This window comes from Hipposideros armiger, unplaced genomic scaffold, assembly GCF_001890085.2.
Source record: "Hipposideros armiger isolate ML-2016 unplaced genomic scaffold, ASM189008v1 scaffold_1097, whole genome shotgun sequence".
In the NCBI taxonomy this organism is placed as follows: Eukaryota; Metazoa; Chordata; class Mammalia; order Chiroptera; family Hipposideridae; genus Hipposideros; species Hipposideros armiger.
In genome coordinates, this window is record NW_017732447.1 from 401,358 (window position 1) to 420,722 (window position 19,365).

Consider the following 19,365-nt stretch of genomic DNA (forward strand, 5'->3'; position numbering starts at 1 on the left):
CTAGATTACCAGTTTATTATAAACATATAATAACAGCCAGATGGAAGAGATGCATGGGGCAAGGTATGTGGGAAGGGTACAGGGATTCCATGCCCTCTCTGGGCACACCACTCTCCCAGCACCCTCTGTGTGTTCACCAACCCAGAAGCTCTCCAAACTCTGGCTTTTTGGGAGAGGGTAGAGATGAGGGTGCTGAAAATTCCAACCCTCAAATCTTGGTTGGTTCCCCTGACAACCAGCCCCCATCCTGAAGAGCTTTCCCAAAGTCACCGCATTAACACTAACTCAGGTGTGATTTGAAAAGGGTTTGTGATGAATAATAGAAGACTCCTTTATCACTCAGGAAATTCCAAGATTTTAGGAGTTCTGTGCCATAAATGAATGAAGACCAAAAATATATTTCTTATTATAAAATCACAATATCACAGTGCTACATTTAGAACCGTGTGGCCCATGCTATGAACTTTATATAAACCCCAACTGATGGGTGGTGGCCAGCGACAGAGTACATTTAACTACAGTTGCAAAATGAAACCACTCAGAATTGACTTTTTTTTTCCTTTTGGGAACTCCCACATCTGGGCCAGGGTGATGAAGAGAGGAAGAGAAAAAGAGGAAGCTTTTTAGAGTTGCACAGTCAGTCTGTATAAATTACTTTGCATAATTACATTTCCTGAACCCCTTTGCAGGTTTGGAACATTCACTCTTCATTCTTTCGTTTATCCAGCCACTAAACATTTATTGAGAGCCTATTATGCCCTGGGCACTGGGGAGACAGAGATGAATAAGGTGCATCCTGCATCACAGCCGTGTGGAGGGATCCTGCATGTGAACGACAAGATGGGAACAATTGAAGATCTGTTCAGGGAATGAAGGGGGCACCTAGTTCAAACCAGGGGATTATCTCGGAATATTTTGCACGGAGGGTAAGAGGGTACAGTGGGCGTGCGACAGCACTCGGTAGGGCAAGAAAGCATCCACTACAAAGGAACCCATCAGACTATACTGTTACACTTCTGAACCCATGTTCTTGGTCACTCTAGAACTGTACTGTCAGTTTACTAGGGGTCAGGTGGCATGGTGCTTGTCTCCATGATGTAAAGTAATCCCCTCTCAGCATTCTGCCCTGGAGGAAGAGGCCAAGTCAGGGTCCTTACATAAAGAGTCCTGTGTTTCTTGACTGTGTTTTACTCACTTGAGCTATCTGTGGATAAGGCCACTGCTCAGGCAGTGATACTCAGACACAGGAAGAGCTAGCTGAGTTTGTCTCCCATTTGAATGATGTTGGGTTTCCTAGACTGCTGCTGCTTAGGTAGTTTGGGAAGCTCAAAGCCTTTTATTCAAGGAAAGCCATTTGTCTCCTTTTAAATAACTTAAAATTTTTCATAAAATTTTAAATTTAAAATAATAAATTATTTCTTAACAATTTAATGGGTATACTCATTGCTACTGGTGTGTCATTGCTTCTAGCTCTTTCAGCAGACAGGGCTAGAAAATCTATGTAGAACAACCCATGCATACACACATATCTGTATTTCTGTTTCTATCCATCTGTATCTACAAGGTATGACAATTAAGTTCACAAACTCATCCTATAAAAAGTGCTACATACCTAATGGCTGAATGTAACTATGGTCACCTTAGAAGAACTCCTCTTGGAAAGCTATGCACCGATGCCAGCACCTAGTCCACCCTTCAAAGCAATTTTGGAACTCTTTTTCTGGAATGGCCATCAGAGCTGCCGTTGTATTACCCTTGATGTCCTGAATGTCATCAAAATGTCTTCTTTTCAATATTTCCTTTATCTTCGGGTAACGAAAGAAGTCACTGGGGGCCAGATCAGGTGAGTAGGGAGGGTATTCCAATACAGTTGTTTGTTTACTGGCTAAAAACTTCCTCAAACAGTGCAGTGTGAGCTGGTGCATTGTCATGATGCAAGAGCCATGAACTGCTGGTGAAAAGTTCAGGTTGTCTAACTTTTTCATGCAGGCTTTTCAGCACTTCCAAATAGTAAACTTGGTTAAGTGTTTGTTTAGTTGGTACAAATTCATAATGAATAATCCCTCTGATATCATAAAAGGTTAGCAATAGCGTTGCAACAAGTTCACGAGCTTAATTGTCCGACTTCGTACATTAAGCCAAGCATGAATTTATACTGATGTCCTTGACTCTAATCCAGTATACATGGATCATTCTAGCCTTACCTCTTTGCTTATCTGTAACTTCTTCCTTCAACAGTGAGAAACCTGTCTGCCACCATCCACCATTCAACCCCATTATACATGCTTACCGGGTTCATAATTGTTAACTCTTATCCCTGTGAGAAATACCTTTAGATCACAGTGTTTACATACAATTCCCTTTGTCTTTAGCCTTATAGTTTCTGGTCCAAACAACTTTTCCTAATTTTTCCAGAGCTACTTAGGTTAGCTTTATGTCCTTCTCCCCACTCCCGATAGTGCATCTCCCTCTTTTAAAATTATTTTCTACCCATTTGACTTGGGAGAAATACTGGATGTTGGTTCATCAATGAGCCTTTGAACCGTGACGTTTCTCTCAAGTCAATGTCAGACCCGAAAGAGGATTTCACCAGACATAGTATACAGATGAGTCTTCTACATGGTTTTCATAAAATGGGCAAGTCAATTTTTCACATACATTTATAGTTATCCAAGTTATCTTTGCATATTCTGGAAAATGTGGAATCGTTACACTATAGCAAAGTATAAAGAGTAAAATGGAAAGACTTTTTAAACTCACTACGGAGAGCTATCTTCTTCATATTTCCAATAATGTGTGTATTGTATTTTATAAACACTGTTATATCCTGTGGTAAAATCAATTTTTAACATCCAGAATATGAGTGTGGGGGAAAAATGTCACTCAGCGCTGGTCTGGAAGACATATGGTGTCCCTTGAGAGAGTAAGGAATTTAAAAAGACGAGATATGCTTGAAGACACAGAGATTGAAGTGAGAATAATCACCTCCCCCGTTTCTGCCTCACATCTGGGTGGCAGTACACTGAGGTTTTCCTTTCTGCTTTAACCCTTTCTCCCCAAACTGAGAGCCCTTCCATCCCACCTTTCTCCAGGCACTTTGGCTTTGTACATTGTAGGAACTCAGGAAATAACTGTCCTGTAGCCGAAGAGTAGACCTAACCTAGCCTCGAAAATCAACTATTTCTCCTTAATTTCAGAGAGCTATTTCCTATTTGGCAATACACACTTTTAGTGGATTAATCATGAAGTATTTTATGGTTGGCCCCACGTCTCAAGTGTTGGTGGTGCTCTTCCAGCCTCCAAAGCCCTTGATGGTGTGCATTACAGAGCCCGGCCTGCCCTGCGTGCCTTTACGAGCTGGGTGCTGGGGCCTCGCCCAAGCTCTCACCCTTGGGCTTGGTGCCTCTTCCGCCCACTTTACTGGCCACAGAATGTTTGTAGTTCAGAGTCTTTTAACAGCGAGCTCCTTTTACTCGCCAGAGGAACAACCACAAGAGGACCTTTTGCCAGAGGCAGAAAACCTTTCTCCTCCCTGCCTTCAAATCCATCACTTTACACAGAGGGTGTTTTCATGGGGAATAGCTAATAAAACATTTTGCTTTGGATTTTTTTTTTTCCCTCCCAGGGAAACAGAATTTGGGCCATACACAGCCATCCTCTGTGACTCTCCTAAAGACTTCCCCTCCATAAGCCCAGTTTCCTCCCTGGATGACACCCTCATGGGGTTGTCAGGGCTAAGGGAACAATCCCAGGTACAGTGATGTGCTGGGCTCCATGCAGGGTACTTAGGACATCTCTTGTCTGGGTTGTGTGTGTCTGGCTTCGTGTCAGTGGGAGAGCTAAAGGGAAGCAAACAGCCTGAGTCAGCAGGGCACTCGGGGGGTGTGGGAGGTCAGCAGGGCCACCTGTCCAATTGAGGAGGCTGTTTCTGCACAAGGCAGATGAGTGGGGGGGGCCTGCTCCCCTGGTCCCTGGCGTGGGACTGTGTATGAGTTTTCTAAGGCTGCTATAACAAACCACTACCAACTGGGTGGCCTAAAATACATTCATTCTCTCACAGTTCTGGAGGCTAAAAGTCTGAAATCAAGAGGTTGGCTGGGTTATCACTTTGTGAGGGGTGTAAATGTCTATTACATTGTTTTGTACAACTGAAACTAATATAAACAAAGAAGTTGGCTGGATCCTGGAGGCTCAGAGGGACACTCTGCTGCATGGCTCTCTCCTGGCTTCTGGTGGTCGCCACAATCTTTGGCATTTCTTGGTTTGTGGCCCCATAAAGTCAATCTCTGCCTCCATCTTCACACGGCCTTCTTCTTTGTGCATGAGGGCCTTCTCTCATGAGGACACAGGTCATATTAGATTTAGGGTCCACCCTAATCCAGTATGACTTCATCTTAACTAACTACATTTCCAAAGGCCATTATTTCCAAATAAGGTCACATTCTGAGGTTCCTGTTAAATACGAGTTTTGGGAGGGGGAATATTTTTCAGCCCAGTATAGGCTACATCAACCTGGAGGAGAAGGTACCTTTCTAAAGTGTGCCTTTGATTCTGTCTGCTTGCCAAGCTGTATCCTCTGCTTTTCCCCCTAACTTGTACAAAGGCGCCGTATGAGCTGGCGGGGGCCCTGGATATCTCTATGGAAGCAGTCAGCTATGCAGGGTCCATTAGCTTGTAAGCTTCCTGAACCAGAGACCCTGCCTGATGCCTCTTTGGGGCCTGCCATAGCTTGTATGGTAGATTGAGTTCTCAAAAATATTTGTTGCAATGACAGTAAAGAAGCCTGAAAGTAAAGAAAACTTCTGATTCCAGCTATTACAGCAAAACTTTTTTTTTTAATTAAAGATGGGTGAGTAGTCCTTAACTTGTTTCATCCCATATTTTTCTGCTTCTCTGATGGTTTAAAAAAGTCTTTTGGATTCTCATGGGTTAAGCAAGGTAGGTTTTACCTCATCACTGAATCACATAGTGTTTCTCAAAGTATGCTCCATGGAATATTAACCGCATAAAAATTGTTCCAAGAGAAAAGGGTTTTGTAGTGAAATAAGACTAGGGAATTATGCATTTGTTATTCTCTTCCTGGAGGTTAGCATTGCACACTGGATTTATAAAGCTTCTAACAAGTTCTGCGGTAGAGAAACCTATTAAACTTTGTTTAATCTAGTGTATCTCAAGTTAACTTGACCACAGAGTCCCTTCCACCCCCTTTTTGTAAATAACACCTATTGCAATCCATGGAACTAGTGTCTAAGCAACAAACTCTGAGATCCACTGGACAGTGGTTTAGAATATAAATGTTGGAATCAGGCTCAAATTCAAAACCTACATTCATTGACTTCAGATAAGTAACTGAACCTTTCTGAGCCTGAGTTTCCTCATCTGCAAGATGGTGTGATAATGCTACTAGCTTTATAGGATTTACAAAACAACGTAAAGTGCTTAGCCCAGGGCCTGGAATACAATAACAACTGAATACATTTAAACATCTATTATTATCATTATATTATTTTTTTATTTCTATTATTATATACCCCTATGACTTCTTTTATCACTCTTAGAGATCATTTGGGGGAAACAACAATCTTGATTCTCCCAAAGAATATGAAATTTTCAAAACTGTTGTCCTTTTATAAAAATCTACACTGCTAAGATGTTTGGGGCTTTTTTCTCAGCTTCTCAGAACTCTGGAGATTGACATTCACCAAATCCAGTCCTTCTGAACCTGGGGAACTCTCCTTTGTCTGTCAATCAGTTGTGATTTCTTAGGTTGGTCATAAACCAGTTATGTTCACCTGAAAAAAAATTAAGCCCAAAGTGGCAAATTAAGTTCTACATTTCAAAAGGTATTTCCTAGTTACTGGCTTACCTCTGGGAGTGTGGGGTTAGGGCAGGAGAGAGACAGTGTGGACAGGTCAGGGGGGAAGTGACTTGAAAATTCCTGGGTTCTAGAAGCACTGACCTGTCCTTTTCGGATGCAGGTACCACAGTAGATGTCACAGAGTCCACTGATGACTTGACTGAGGCAAAGCATTGCTTCCACGATGCCAATCCCCAGGAGGATGGAGAACAAGACCACGTTCCAGAGGACTATATGCTCAGGCTCTTGGCAGGTGGCCCATGTGGGCTGGTTGAATAAGTAGCTGTCCCTGCCAGGACAGAGGAGAAAATGAGCCTGGCTTTGAGAGACAGTAAAAGGTGGGAGCTGCTACTTACAACCATGAGAGAAGCACCAGTCTCATACAGGGGATTACAAAGCTTTAGGGTCTCCATTGCTCTCATCTTCATAGAGATAGCAGATTTATTATCGCCCATTGGCGGGAGGGTTCAACACACCATCTTTCCCTCTGATAGCACAACATCTCAGCAAGGCATGGTGGATATAGACAGAGCCACACAACAAAGCATTTGAAGAAGCAGGAAATCCTGGCTACGAAATTTTAACTGCTGTCAGGACCTCAGGGGCAGCAGGAGTGGCTAAGAACTTGGACTTCAAAGTTCCACAGACCCAAGTCCTAACTCCAGCTCCCTCACTCAAAAGTTCTACATAAGTTTCCTAAATGTTTCTGTACATCAGATTCTGTACGTGTAAAATGGGGTTAAAAATAGCATCCATATCACAGAATGGTTGGGAGGGTTAGATATTACCACAGTGCCCGCCATGCGGTAGGCAATACATTTTAGTTATATCATAATTATTATGATAGAAAATGGAAGTCTCAATTTCCATTAGCTGGAGAAGGCTTCAGAGGGAGAGGTGGAGTCACCTGGCCTTAAGTAGGTAGTAGCAAAGAGGAGAGCAGTGAATCTTAAAAAGAAAGCACACATAAGCAAAAACTGTAAAGGAAATATGGAATCAAATTGGAGAAAGAGAAAAAAAAAGTTGGAGAAAGAGAAAATGGGTTTTCTGGCCATACTTCATAGAATTATATATTATTTGATATCTATGCCATATTTCTACCATCACCCATATCCATATCTATGGAGTCCCCAGTGGGACTGGAAGTTCTAAAGTGTAAGCATTTCTTGGCCTTATTGGCATCTTTACATTTTACAAAAATTCCTTTGGCGATTCTATGGCAAAAGGGTTGATTCTATGGCAAAATGGAACTGGAATACTACTGCTTCTTAAACCTGGACAGGAGTTTGCGAGGTATAACCTGAAACTGACCCCATACATGGAGGACAGGAAGAGACCAAACAAGAAGGCAGGCCACTCCAGATTGGTAGGTGGCAGGTTTAATAAGCAGGAGAACTTACTTAAGAGGCTTGTATTGAGGCCGCAAGATGAGTAATTTTCTGTACCTGCCTGCCAGAATCTTAAGAGTTTTTATAGAGAGGCCCTAACTGGATTCAGTCACGCATACTGTCCAGAGAGTCTCAACGCCACATTTCAATAATATCTTAAGGCTTATCCTTGGAATAGCTTCTGGGAGTGGAGAATACAAGTGAACATACATGCTAAGGACAGGGGAAGGGGTCAGGAGCCTCCAATTGCCCAGGTCTAGCTAGGTCAACTGGTGGTCATGTCTTCTTGATGAACAGCCCCCATCCCCTCAGATACTTGTTGGAGGGCTATTATAGGAGTGGAGGTACAGGATGGTGGATATTTGGAACAGGGTGATGACACACTAGGTGAAGAACAGTGTATATTCAAGATACATTGTCAAGGTAGGATTGACAGGATTTGGTGGTGGATTGAACATGGGAAGTGAAATGGGAGAAGAATCAAAGATGACTCAGGTTTTAGGTGACATCTAATGGGATGGAGATAACAGGAGATTTGCGTGGGAATGTCAAGGGTTTTGGACCTATTACTATAGAAATGCCATGAGATGTTCAAGAGGAAATTTCAAGGAGGTGATTAGGTATTTGGGTCAAGAATTCAGAAGAAAGATCTAGGCTAGAGATAGATGTTTTAGGGTTATTTACATAGATAGATGGATGGTTCTGAAAGCCATGGAGTTGGATGAGATCTCCAGGGAGCGAACATGAGAAGAGGAGCAGGGTATTTCTCAGCCTGGGTTTCTGTCTATTCCTTTGGGAAAATGAAGGTGCATCATAGAGCCCAGCCATTTTAGGATATTTGTGCAGCCCCAAATTTGGTAATTAAGTCTCTCCAGTTTGATAGTGAGCAACATGCAAATAGGTAAGTTGTGTTAGCCTTCCTTTTTTACTCCTGTCTCTTATCACAGCACCAAGCCAGTACTAAGCAGGCCCTCAGCACATACTCAGTTGCGTTTAATAATTGGGGCTAATGAAGTCAAGGTATTATATTGAATACTTTGGTTGGACTGCTTAATTCATGCGCACTTCTTGCCTGGGTCAATCACCTTCTAGAGATTGTTGATTTGGGAGCAGGTGTGGAGAGAGAAACAAGACACTAGGTATGAATGACAGTGCCTGGCCCCATTACAGGATGGTCCACACTGAGAGCACACACTCTTTGTGGTCATCAGCTGTATCATCATTAGAAGTTAGGTACTGACCCAAGGCCATGAATGCTACTCACTCCAGGCTGTCATTCCTGAAAGGGTAGGTGTAGTTTCCACTGCCTGTATCACAGAAGGGGCCGCTGAGCAAACCTAGTGAAGAAATGACCACACAGTACACAGCCCCTACAGTGCCCTGTATGGCCAGAAGCACAGGGAACAGCATCTGAAATGGAACAGAGTCAGAAATTCAGTGTGGCAATGGGGAAGAAGGTGATGGGAAGTCCACTTTTAAAAGACGCATTCCCTGGGTTTCCCAGCAAATGGAAGGGAGTCCAAATCTTCTCTTGTAGATGGCAGCCCAGGTTAGCGTCTTTGTTTTACATCCCAAATGTACAGAAAATGGGTTCTAGGGCTAAGAAGCCTTCTGTCCATTCATCTACCCCAGTTGCAATTCTAAAGGATAAAATCATCCACTACAAAATTGTGAGCAGGAAATGTGACTTATTCACCACTGAACTGTGAGTACCTACACACTGCTTAGCAAATAAAGTAAGTGTGCTGTCAGCTCTTCATCTATACTCATGGTAGACATCAGTAATCGATCTCAGCACTCTTCCCCTTCAACCCTGGATGAGCCTCACAGTCCTTCTCAAAACAGAGCTACTGATCAATTGATGTTCGCATTCTAAATGAAACCTATTGCCATTTTGGTGGTGGGTATTCAGTAAATGTTTGTTGTATGGTTGGGTGAGTAAATGAATAATTGTTTTTTTAATGTCTGAGTCAGTGACCAACACAAGGCTTATACTGTGTACAAACCCCATAAATGTGTGTTGACTGGGTGGGTGGGTGAATGTGACAGCAAGGCAAATGTCAAGTAAAGGTGACCTTCTGGCATATTAGTGCATTAATGAATTGGGGTAAAGCTGAGGGACCTGTTTGCTTCAAAGCCTAAGCTTTTATTCTTGACACATCCATGTTGTGTCTTTCTTACCACAGGGAGGGGTACAGCTGGAGCTGAATGGAATGACTCAGAGAGCTCCTTGGAGAGATGGTCCTCAGGTGACATGGGGCTAAGGTCTCTGTGGAAGGTCTGATTGGAATTTGCAAGGGTTGGGACAGGGAATTTTTTAACCAGAAAAGAGAAATGAGATGGCATATGAACTAGAAATGTAAGAGCAGTGGACAACTTGCTGTGATCAGGAACAAGATCAAGAACGAGACATGAATACATAATGGATGAACTTGGAGCTTGTCAGCCTTTTGTTCTCCGTAGTGTATTGTAAGAGAATACCTGTGAAAGTGTTTTTGAGAATATAATATTTAACATCTCTTCTTGCTGGAACCCCACTTCTGTGATGTGTTGCCCCTTTGGCTATAGTGGAAATAGGAAAGCCAAAGGATGGGATGGTCCTGGACATCTCTGCAGAGAGACAGACAGAAACACAAACAACCAAACCCTAGCAGGCTGGTCGACCAGAGCTTATAGGCTTTGTGTTCACTGAGAATGGCTCTTCTCACACCCTCTCCAGGTGTGTTTTTCCTGAGATCTCACACAGCAGCCCTCATCTCTGCTGGCTATTGTCTTGCATAGTATTACTATGCTTCAAAAGGAGCATTGGCCAATAGTCTAATCCTTCAAAAGAGCTGAAGCACACGGCCTAGGACATAAGCCCTTTGGGGGTGGGTGGGGGTGGGAAGTTAAACATTCTGCAGAACCCACAGTACTTACCCCACATCTCTGAGCACAGCAGCCCTCTCCACCCCCTCTCAACAGCATTAGCGCTGGCACCATAACCTGTGGCAAACAAACAAACAAAAATGCTCTTGTAAGGAAGGGACTGTTATCTTTTTAGAATGTGGTTTTGATTGTGTCTCTAGCTATTTAAAAATGTCTAGCGATTCCTCATTGCCTGTAGGATATGACACAGGCCCTGGGCTTCGTACATGAGCCTTCACGGCCTGGTCTTGCCCTGCCTTCAGGGCCTCACTGCTCCTCGTACTTTCAGACCTCCTGACACACCAGTTTATGGGCTCCCAGGATAGACCCAGGACTTTCCTGCCTATGGGTCTTGGAATATGCCATCAGGTAAACTCCTCTTTACCCTCAAAGGGTCAGTTTAGATGTTATCTCCTGTGGTAGGCCGAACAAATGCCCCCTCCCAACCCCAAAGACCTACTCACTTCTTAATCCTGGGACCTGTGAATATTACCTTGTATGGTTAAGTTGGGATCTGAATAGAAGGAGTGTATCTGGGATGGGCCCTAAATAAAATCATAGGCAGAAGGAGTTTTCAGAGACAGACACACAGAGATGAAGGCAGAGGCAGATACTGTGACCTTGGAGACAGAGATGGAACAATGCAGCCACAAGTCAGGAATGCCAGCAGCCATCAGACACTGGAAAAGGCAAGGAATAGATTTTCCCCTAAAGCCCAGAACATGGGGCTCCACCAACACATTTACTCAGAGCGCTGGCCTTCAGGACTGTGAGAGAACAAATTTCTGATGATTTAAGCCACCGAGTTTGTGGTTATTTATTATTATAGCCGTGGGAAACCACATCTCCTCTTTGTAGTTTTCAGTGGCCCCCACCAGGCAAAAGGAACGGTGGCTTCCTTCCCACCAATCTGTCTTGCTGCACTGAGCACACAGCTTTCTCCTGATTCCCACTGGGCTCTGAGAGCTGGGGTTCAGCAGCTCTTGGCCCAGGGCTCAACACAGAATCAGAACCATTGACATAGTGGTACAATCTGTGATGACGTTGCCCCATGTTTCTTCCGGCACTGTGGGACAGGAGAAAGGGCACTGGCATGATATGACCATGGGTCAGGAACAAGAAATAAATACATCCAGCAAAGATATCCGTTAGACATGAAGGAGGAATAAAGACCTTTCCAGACATACAGAAGCTGAGGGAATTTTCTAACGCACGACCTGCACTACAAGAAATACTGAAGGAGGCTATTCGACCTGAAACAAAACAGCAAAAGAATACAAAACCATGAGTAGTATTACAAACAGACAGAGAGAAGCAGGAAATGGCAGCCTCTCCACCAAATAAGACACTATTCACTTAAACATAACACACAGGGTAAAGAAGAGAAAATAAAATAAAATAAAAAGAGGGAAAAGACAACTTGCTACTGCAGCGCAGAAATCAACTCACAGCATAAATAGGGATGATTTGTGACAACAAAAACATAAAAGGGGAGAGAGTAAAAGTCTGATCCAGCACAAGAGAATGGAGAAAGGAAGCATGCTGAAGAAAATGGAATACTCTAAATATGAAACTTTCTTTTACATAAACTTAATGGTAACCACACACAAAAAATTTAGCACTGAAATATATGACATTAAAAAAAGAAGAAACAGAGGGGGAAATCATATAATACAACCACGCTGAAATAATAGACAGCAACAAAAAGGCAAATAAACAATGGACACACAGTCCTACCAGAAAACCAAAGACAGAATGATAGGAAATCCTTATGTATCCATAATCACCCTAAATTAAATGGACTAAACTCACCAATAAAAAGGCACAGAGTAACAGATTGGATCAAAAAGCTAAACCCCACCATATGCTGCCTCCAAGAGACACATCTCAGCTACAAATATAGACTCAAAGTGAAGGGTGAAAATTGACACTCCAAGTAAATGGTATTCAGAAAAAAGCAGATGTAGTCATACTGATATCAGATGAAACAGGTTTCAGGATAAAAATGGTAACAAGAGACAAAGATGGACATTTCATAATGATAAAGAGGACTATACAACAAGAAGACATAACAGTCATCAATATTTATGCCCCCAATCAGGGAGCACCAAAATATACAAAGCCACTACTAACAGAACTAAATGGAGAAATTGACCAAAACACAATTATAGTATGTGACCTAAACACATCATTAATTTAGCTATGGATAGATAGATCACCCAAACAGAAACTAAATAAAGAAATATCAACCCTAAATGACACATTAGATGAAATGGGCATTTATAGAGTACTTCATCCTAGAACATCAGACTATACATTCTTTTCTAGTGTACATGGAACATTCTCAAGGATAGCCATATATTGGGACATAAAACTAGCCTCAACAAATTTAAGAAGATTGAAATCATACAAAGCATAGTCTCTGACAAGTCTTTGAAATTGGATATCAACTGTAAAAAGAAAGCAGGAAAAACCACAACTATGTGGAGATTAAACAACATATTTTTAAAGAATAACTGGGTTAAAGAAGAAATAAGAGGAGACATCAAAAGATACATAGAAACAAATGAGAATGAAAATACATCCTACCAAAAATTTAGGGATGCAAGTGAAAGCAGTATTATGAGGGAAATTTATATCATTACAGGCCTATCTCCAGAAACAACAAAAATCCCACATAAATAACCCCACATTACACCTTAAAGAACTAGAAAAAGAAGACCAAATGAAACCCAAAGTCAGCAGAAGGAAGGAAATAATAAAAATTAGAGCAGTACTAAATGAAATAGAGACCAAAAAGACAATAGAAAAAATTAATGCAACAAAGATCTGGTTCTTTGAAAAAATTAATAAAATCGACAAACCCTTGACTAGACTCACTAAGATAAAAGGAGAAAAGACACAAATAAACAAAATCAGAAATGAAAGAGGGGAAGTTACCATAGATGCCAAGGAAATACAAAGGATTACCCAAGAATACTATGAAGGGCTATATGCCTCCAAATTCAATAACCTAGAAGAAATGGACATGTTCTTAGAAACAGGTAGCCTTCCTAGGCTGAATCACGAAGAAGTGGAAAATCTAAATAGACCGATCAACAGTAAAGAATTGAATCAGTCATCTGAAACCTTCCCAAAAGCAAAAATCCAGGACCAGATGCCTTCACTAGTGAATTCTACCAAACATTCAAAGAGGATCTAATATCTGTCCCTTTCAAACTCTTCCAAAAAATTGAAGAAGAGACAACACTCCCTAACTCATTTTATGAGGCCAACATTACCCCAATACCAAAACCTGGTGAGGAAAACATAAAAAAAGAAAATTATAGACCAATATTTCTGATGTGTACAGATACAAAAATCCTAAACAAAATTCTAGCAAAATGAATGCAACAAATCATTAAAAAAATTACACATAACGACCAAGTGGGGTTCATCGCCAGGGCCACAAGGATGGTTCAACATACGCAAATCAATCAATGTGATACACCACATAAACAAAATAAAGAACAAAAATCATGTGATTATATCAATAGACGCAGAAAAAGCCTTTGACAAGATACAACATCCATTTATGATTAAAACATTTAATAAAATGGGTATAGAAGAAAAATACCTTAACATAATAAAGGCCATATATGACAAAAAAACAAGAAATAAATACATAATGGATGAACTTAAATTTATGAAAAGAATCACTGCACCCTGAGAAAGGACTGGTAATGTGTTTGCTGATGCGAGTGTCTGAGACATCCCCAGTCCTTACCAAGGTGACCAAGACGTATCCTGGGGAAAGTATAGTTGTTAAGCGTTTGATGTTAAAAATGAGTGCTACCTAGTCAAATGTATTCTTTTACTTGATAGTCTGAGGGTGTGTGTGTTTGGGCGGGGGGAGGGTGGCCAGGGGGTTGGGGGAGAGAGGATGAGAGTACAAACTCACATGCCTTTAGAAGCTGGGCAGGTAATTTTAAGTAAGAAAGTGTGTCCTGATGAATAATCAATAGGGAGAGGTGGGGACTGTGTGGAGAACTGGAGGGCACATACCCCTCCCAAGGGTATCCAAGTCATTGTAAGCAAAACATACAGGCACTGAACCAAACAAACTTGGGCCAACTCCCAGCTGAGAAATGAGAAACTGTCCTGCAGTAATATGCAGGGAAGGTAAGAGGCAGGAGACAGGCGCTGGGCTGGATCTGCGGTGAAGGTGGAGAAGCTGGTAATCTGAGCCAGGAGAGAGGACACTGCATTTCACTGGCTGCTAGGTGTGTGGGGGTGTTCTGTATACATTATCTCATTTAATATCAGGGCTCTGAGCTGAGACCTAGACAACCTTGGCCCAGGTATTGCTGATTTAGATGTTGTCTTGTGCAGGAAGGCCCAGCCGCTGCCATGGATGGGAGGGGTGGGTGGTCAATGAATGCAAACTGAGACAGCACTGCAACTACTACTGTGTGGAGAGGAGCCAGAAAAAGAACCCTTTTTCTGAGGGTTCTTTATGCCCCATGCATTCATCCATCCATTGAGCACCTACTCAGTGCCAGGCATTGGGGTCTCACATAATCAAAGATCTTTTCATAAGGGACCCCTGGATACCTGGGAGAGGAGGAGCCAAATGAAAACAGAGGCAGGAAGGAAGGAGAACATTCAGTGTCTACCTCAGTGGGCAACAAACTACAACCTGTGGGCTAAATCCAGTGAGTTGCCTGTTTTATAAATAAAGTTGTATTGCAACATAGCTATGCCCATTTGTTTACATATTGTCTATGGCTGCTTTTGCCCTATGATAACAGAGCTGAGTAGTTGAAACTAGAGACCACTTGGCCTGCAAAGCTGGAAATATTTACCATCTGGCCTTTTACAGAAAAAGATCGCCAACCCAGTAATTTTACCTAGAGAAGTCTTCATAGGAACGACACAATTTATTTTTCCAGACGATCACCTCGAAACCTGACGAACCTGACAAGTACTCTGTTATTGTGTTCTTTATAAAGTGTGTCTTTCAGTTGACAGCTACATATTCAGGTCTAGTCTCAGGCAGCACCCTGATAGATAGGCGCTTAGAGGGCAACGGTGAATGAGACTTGGGCTCTGTTCCTGGGGAGCTCACAGCCAGCCTAATGGGGGAGGCAGGGACATAAAAGGATGCTTGCAGTAGGATGTGCCGAGCACAATGTGGAATGTGTTTATGTATCATGTGTTGTGGGGTATAGAGGAGGAGCAGCCAGCCGTGCTCTGGGGGCCCAGGGAAGGTGGTCCCAAGATGAGATGATTGCTCTGTGACTTGCAAGGTAAAGTTTAGGGGCATCCTTCACCTGCAGGAGGTAAGCTAGCTAAATCTCATTCTTACCAAAAGTCCAGCTCCAAGAAAGCCATGGAAAAACCAGACGAAGTCCGTGATCTTGGCAGGCTCCAGCACCTGCCCGTTGGGAAAGTAGAGTAGAAGGTTGGCGATGATGGCTGCAGTGGCCAAGGCCAAGAGCAGCATGCCCGTGTACCTGGAGCCCGTCTCAGAGCACATGGCGAATTCTCCCTGAAAGAGAGAGAGAAACCAACTAGGATGCTGCCTGCTCCAGCGACTGCAGAATCAGGAGACAGTGCACTGGCCGAGATCCAAGAACATGGTGCGAGGCCAAGCTTCGCCACTGGTAGGTGGTGTGACCTGGGGAGTCACCTCACCTCTCTGAGCCTTAGTTTCCTCTGTAAAGCAGAGAAAATATCAACCTCCTAGATGGTGGTGTGTGGACTAAAGGAAGTAAAACAGATGTGAAAGCAGCTGGCTCATTCATAGATGTTCCACAGGCTTTCTTTAAAGGAGTTGGGCGACTGAGGTAATGTTTAGGAAATTCCTGGTATCCTGTTCCGGTTCGTTCATCCACTCCCAGAGGAATTCCCATAGTGATTATGAACCAATTTGTAGGCCAAACCCTGACTCCACCACTTAGCAGCTCTGCGACCTTGGGCAAGTTATTAAACTCTCCCAACTCAACATCCTCATTTGTAAAATGGGGCTGACAATAGCACCCCTCCCTTCTGGGGCTGTTGAGAGGATGAAAATAAGATAATACGTTCAAAATATCCTCATACAAGGCTCTCAGTGCACGGTAGGTAGCTCAAGGGGATCAGAATTATCTTAGCCTCTCATTTTATCTATGTTTAAAACTCCCTTTCTTATTTTCTTTGTCAACTGAGGTAATTGAGCCTGGAGATTTCAGAGAAGCCAGGGTGGGGGCATATGGAAAGAAGCAAAGGGTTTGCATCTTGTTTTTTCCCTGCATTCCCTGCTCCGGAGCGGACACGAGATGGTAGTAAAGTCAGCAATTCGCTCACTGAGTGAAGGCTGCCAGGGAAGCGTGTGGAACACGCCTCTGCGACCTGGGGAGGTGTTCCGGTTTCATGTTAGGTGGCGCTCTCCTAACACCTCTTTGTGCCCATTCTCGACTCAGATGCATGCCGAGATTGTTGACTGGCTCATGAATAGCAGCTCATTCACTACCTGGGTCCCCAGACACGGAGGCCTGGTGCCACGACTGGCCCTTCCCACGGGGGAAATCTGGAGTAATTTGCAGGGCCAGGGACCTCTCTTTGAGGATAAAACCAAGACCTGTCCTGCCTTAGCTTTCTGCTCCCACAGAAGTTTCCAATAGTGATTAAAGAACAATGGCTTACGTGGGATGATAATGCTTGGGGTCTTATTTCTATCAGCTATCTGAATTCAGGGCTGCAGAAAGCTGATGCCTGAATGGGGTGCTGCCTCTGGCTCCTTTGTTTGGATGGAGGAGATTAAAACTGCTGACCTCACTCACCATTATGATCACTAACAGCAGTGATAACAAAAATTTAACACTTAGGGGGAGATAATGCTGGATTGTGTGCAGCAACAACACATATAACCACTGCTACTTGCTCAAGGCGCGTTATAAACATTATTTTATTTAGTCCTTAAAACAGCTCCGTGAGGTAATACTTCCACAGCTCCATGAGGAAAGAGGCTTAGAGAAGTGAAATAAGATTCCAGGGTCTCCCAGCCATAAATGGCAGACTTGATACGCAAATGGAAGTTCGCCCATTTCCACTGCTAGTTATTCCCAGTTGGGGCAGATGACTAGGAACTGGGAGCACTGAGAAACCAGGGCTGTTGAGACTTCCTCCAAGCTGTAAAACAGTACAAAACCAACAGCCCCCAATTGTTCCTTACACCTGATGTCACAGCGCTTGCTGCGATGAATACAGTTGTGCTCACTCTCCAAGGAAATAGCAGATCTTCTTAACAGGAAGGGAGGGTGGGTAGAGACTGGGACCACATTTGGAAAAGGGGACCAAGCAGCACCCAAACGTGGCGCTTAATTAAACTACAGAAAGCTGATCATTCTCTTGGGTCATAGCAGAGAATGGTAGAGCTACTAAGGACTCTTAGAAATCTAGTTCAATCATTTCTAAGGAAGCAGAGACTCAGGGAGTTAAAATCATTTGTTCAAGGTTATGCAGCTAGGAAGTTGGAAATAATAACAAAAAATAGTCAGCCATGTTTACAGGCATGATCTCATTTGGTTCCTCAATAGTCCTGTTACAGAGACATCGTTATTATGCCTATTTTATGCATTTGCTGCTGGACTTTCTGAGGCCCAGAGAAGCTAAGGAACTTGTTTGAGGCCACACAGCTTGCAATGGGGCAGCTTGTTCTCTGGGTCTGTCCAGTTACCATAATTTTGGCCTCCACAGGTAGGACAATCACAAACCCGTGCGTTCCTTAATCACAGATTTCATTTCAAATCATCCGCCTTATGCTCCCCATATATTCATATTCATACTTGTTGGACAATTGCACCCTGAGTTTGGGTCTGGACAGTTTGGTTGCTGCACGGAGGCTTTTAGGCCAGCTGTCGTAGCACCAGGCTGCGGGGACTTCCTTTCAACACCAATCCTGCCCATCCTTAAGCAGAAACACAGACTCACCTGTCAACCCAGTACCTGGTCAGCTGGGCGCTGGGCCACAGGTACACTGGGGGACCTCTCCTGGGCAGGGCACCCTGGCCCCACCAGGCCAGCAGCAGTGAAGGGCCCCTCAAGGCGTGCTGTTGGTTCCGGAAATCTTCTAGCTCAGCTGCTGGCCGTTCCTGGGTGGACTCTGGTTCCTTCCACCTTTCTGGAGGCACAAGGTGAACACTTAATAGATTCAGACAGCAATAAGTCCCAGGCACCCACCTCACAGGATGGTTTAGGCATTTAACCACAGCCGTCAACTCTCTTCCAAAGCCCCCTTGATGAGGAAGTCCCTTGTTTCTTTAAAGGCTGAGGCCAGAACCTTTCCAGGTCCCTCTGAGGCCCCTCGGCACTATGGAACGCTGGATTCTGACAGACACCGGGGCTCCCCTTTTCCTGTCTGGCCCCACCTCTCTCCTGCTGCCCCCAGTCTGGGCAAAGTGGCTCAAATTCCCCCAGAAAGAGCTGGCACTGCCTCCCCTGCAAGGCGGCCCCAGGGGAGGAGCCCAGCCACCCAGCCTCAAAGGCGCTTACTTACTGCACTCTGCTCCTCTCTCTGGGTCATTCCTGATAACCTCTGAAAAGTTTCCCTGGCAGATGTGTTTCCATCGAGCTGAGATGGAAGAGAGTGTAGGGGACATGATTGCTCTGGATGTTGGTGGGTAGGGCGGGTTCGTCAGCCCTGTGTGAATACATGTGGGAAAGGCCCAGGTTCTTGACTGGGGGATCGGAGCGTCACCTTGTCATCTCACAGCTCCCCTGCTCAAGACCCTGGCTGGGGCTGTTGACCAACCTCACCCCACATTGATGAGCAGCGGGGCCTCCTGGCTATGTTTGGTTTTCCAGCTGGACTTGTGTCTCAGCCTGCCAAGGAAGGAAAACGATTGTCAAGGAGGCCCTTTCTCCCTTCTCACCCATTCCTCTGGCCCCTAAAGCTGTGATATTATGCAGCAAGAGATGGATGAAGTGTAACCACTTTGGGCACAGTGCCAAGAATCTGGTTACCTAATCACCCAGTGGGATGAGCCCCAAATGGCTCTGTTCCGCGTCTATCTCAGCTTTCGCAGTCAGTGACCAATGGTGGCTATGGGAGAATGGCTTCTTTGTCTTTGGTCTGGCTGCCACCCCTTCCTGCCCATGAGAACACATTTCCCTTTAGTAATCTACCAAGTTTTATTTTTCCTGCACAGTGACCACCAGTGTGTTACTAAGCCTCTGAGAAAGTGGAATCAA

General features: G+C 43.8%; 1 protein-coding gene across 1 annotated transcript; it reads right to left on the reverse strand.

Moving 5' to 3' along the window:
- Nucleotides 1-113: 113 nt before the first annotated feature.
- LOC109376315 (transmembrane 4 L6 family member 1-like) lies at nucleotides 114-18,157 on the reverse strand. Its single transcript, XM_019632186.1, has 6 exons — nucleotides 18,106-18,157; nucleotides 15,500-15,682; nucleotides 10,165-10,230; nucleotides 8,510-8,655; nucleotides 5,960-6,146; nucleotides 114-822 (listed from the first exon to the last, which is right to left on the reverse strand). Exons 2-6 carry the CDS (start codon nucleotides 15,668-15,670, stop codon nucleotides 802-804), a joined length of 591 nt encoding a protein of 196 aa, XP_019487731.1. The 5' UTR covers nucleotides 15,671-15,682; nucleotides 18,106-18,157; the 3' UTR covers nucleotides 114-801.
- Nucleotides 18,158-19,365: the final 1,208 nt, after the last annotated feature.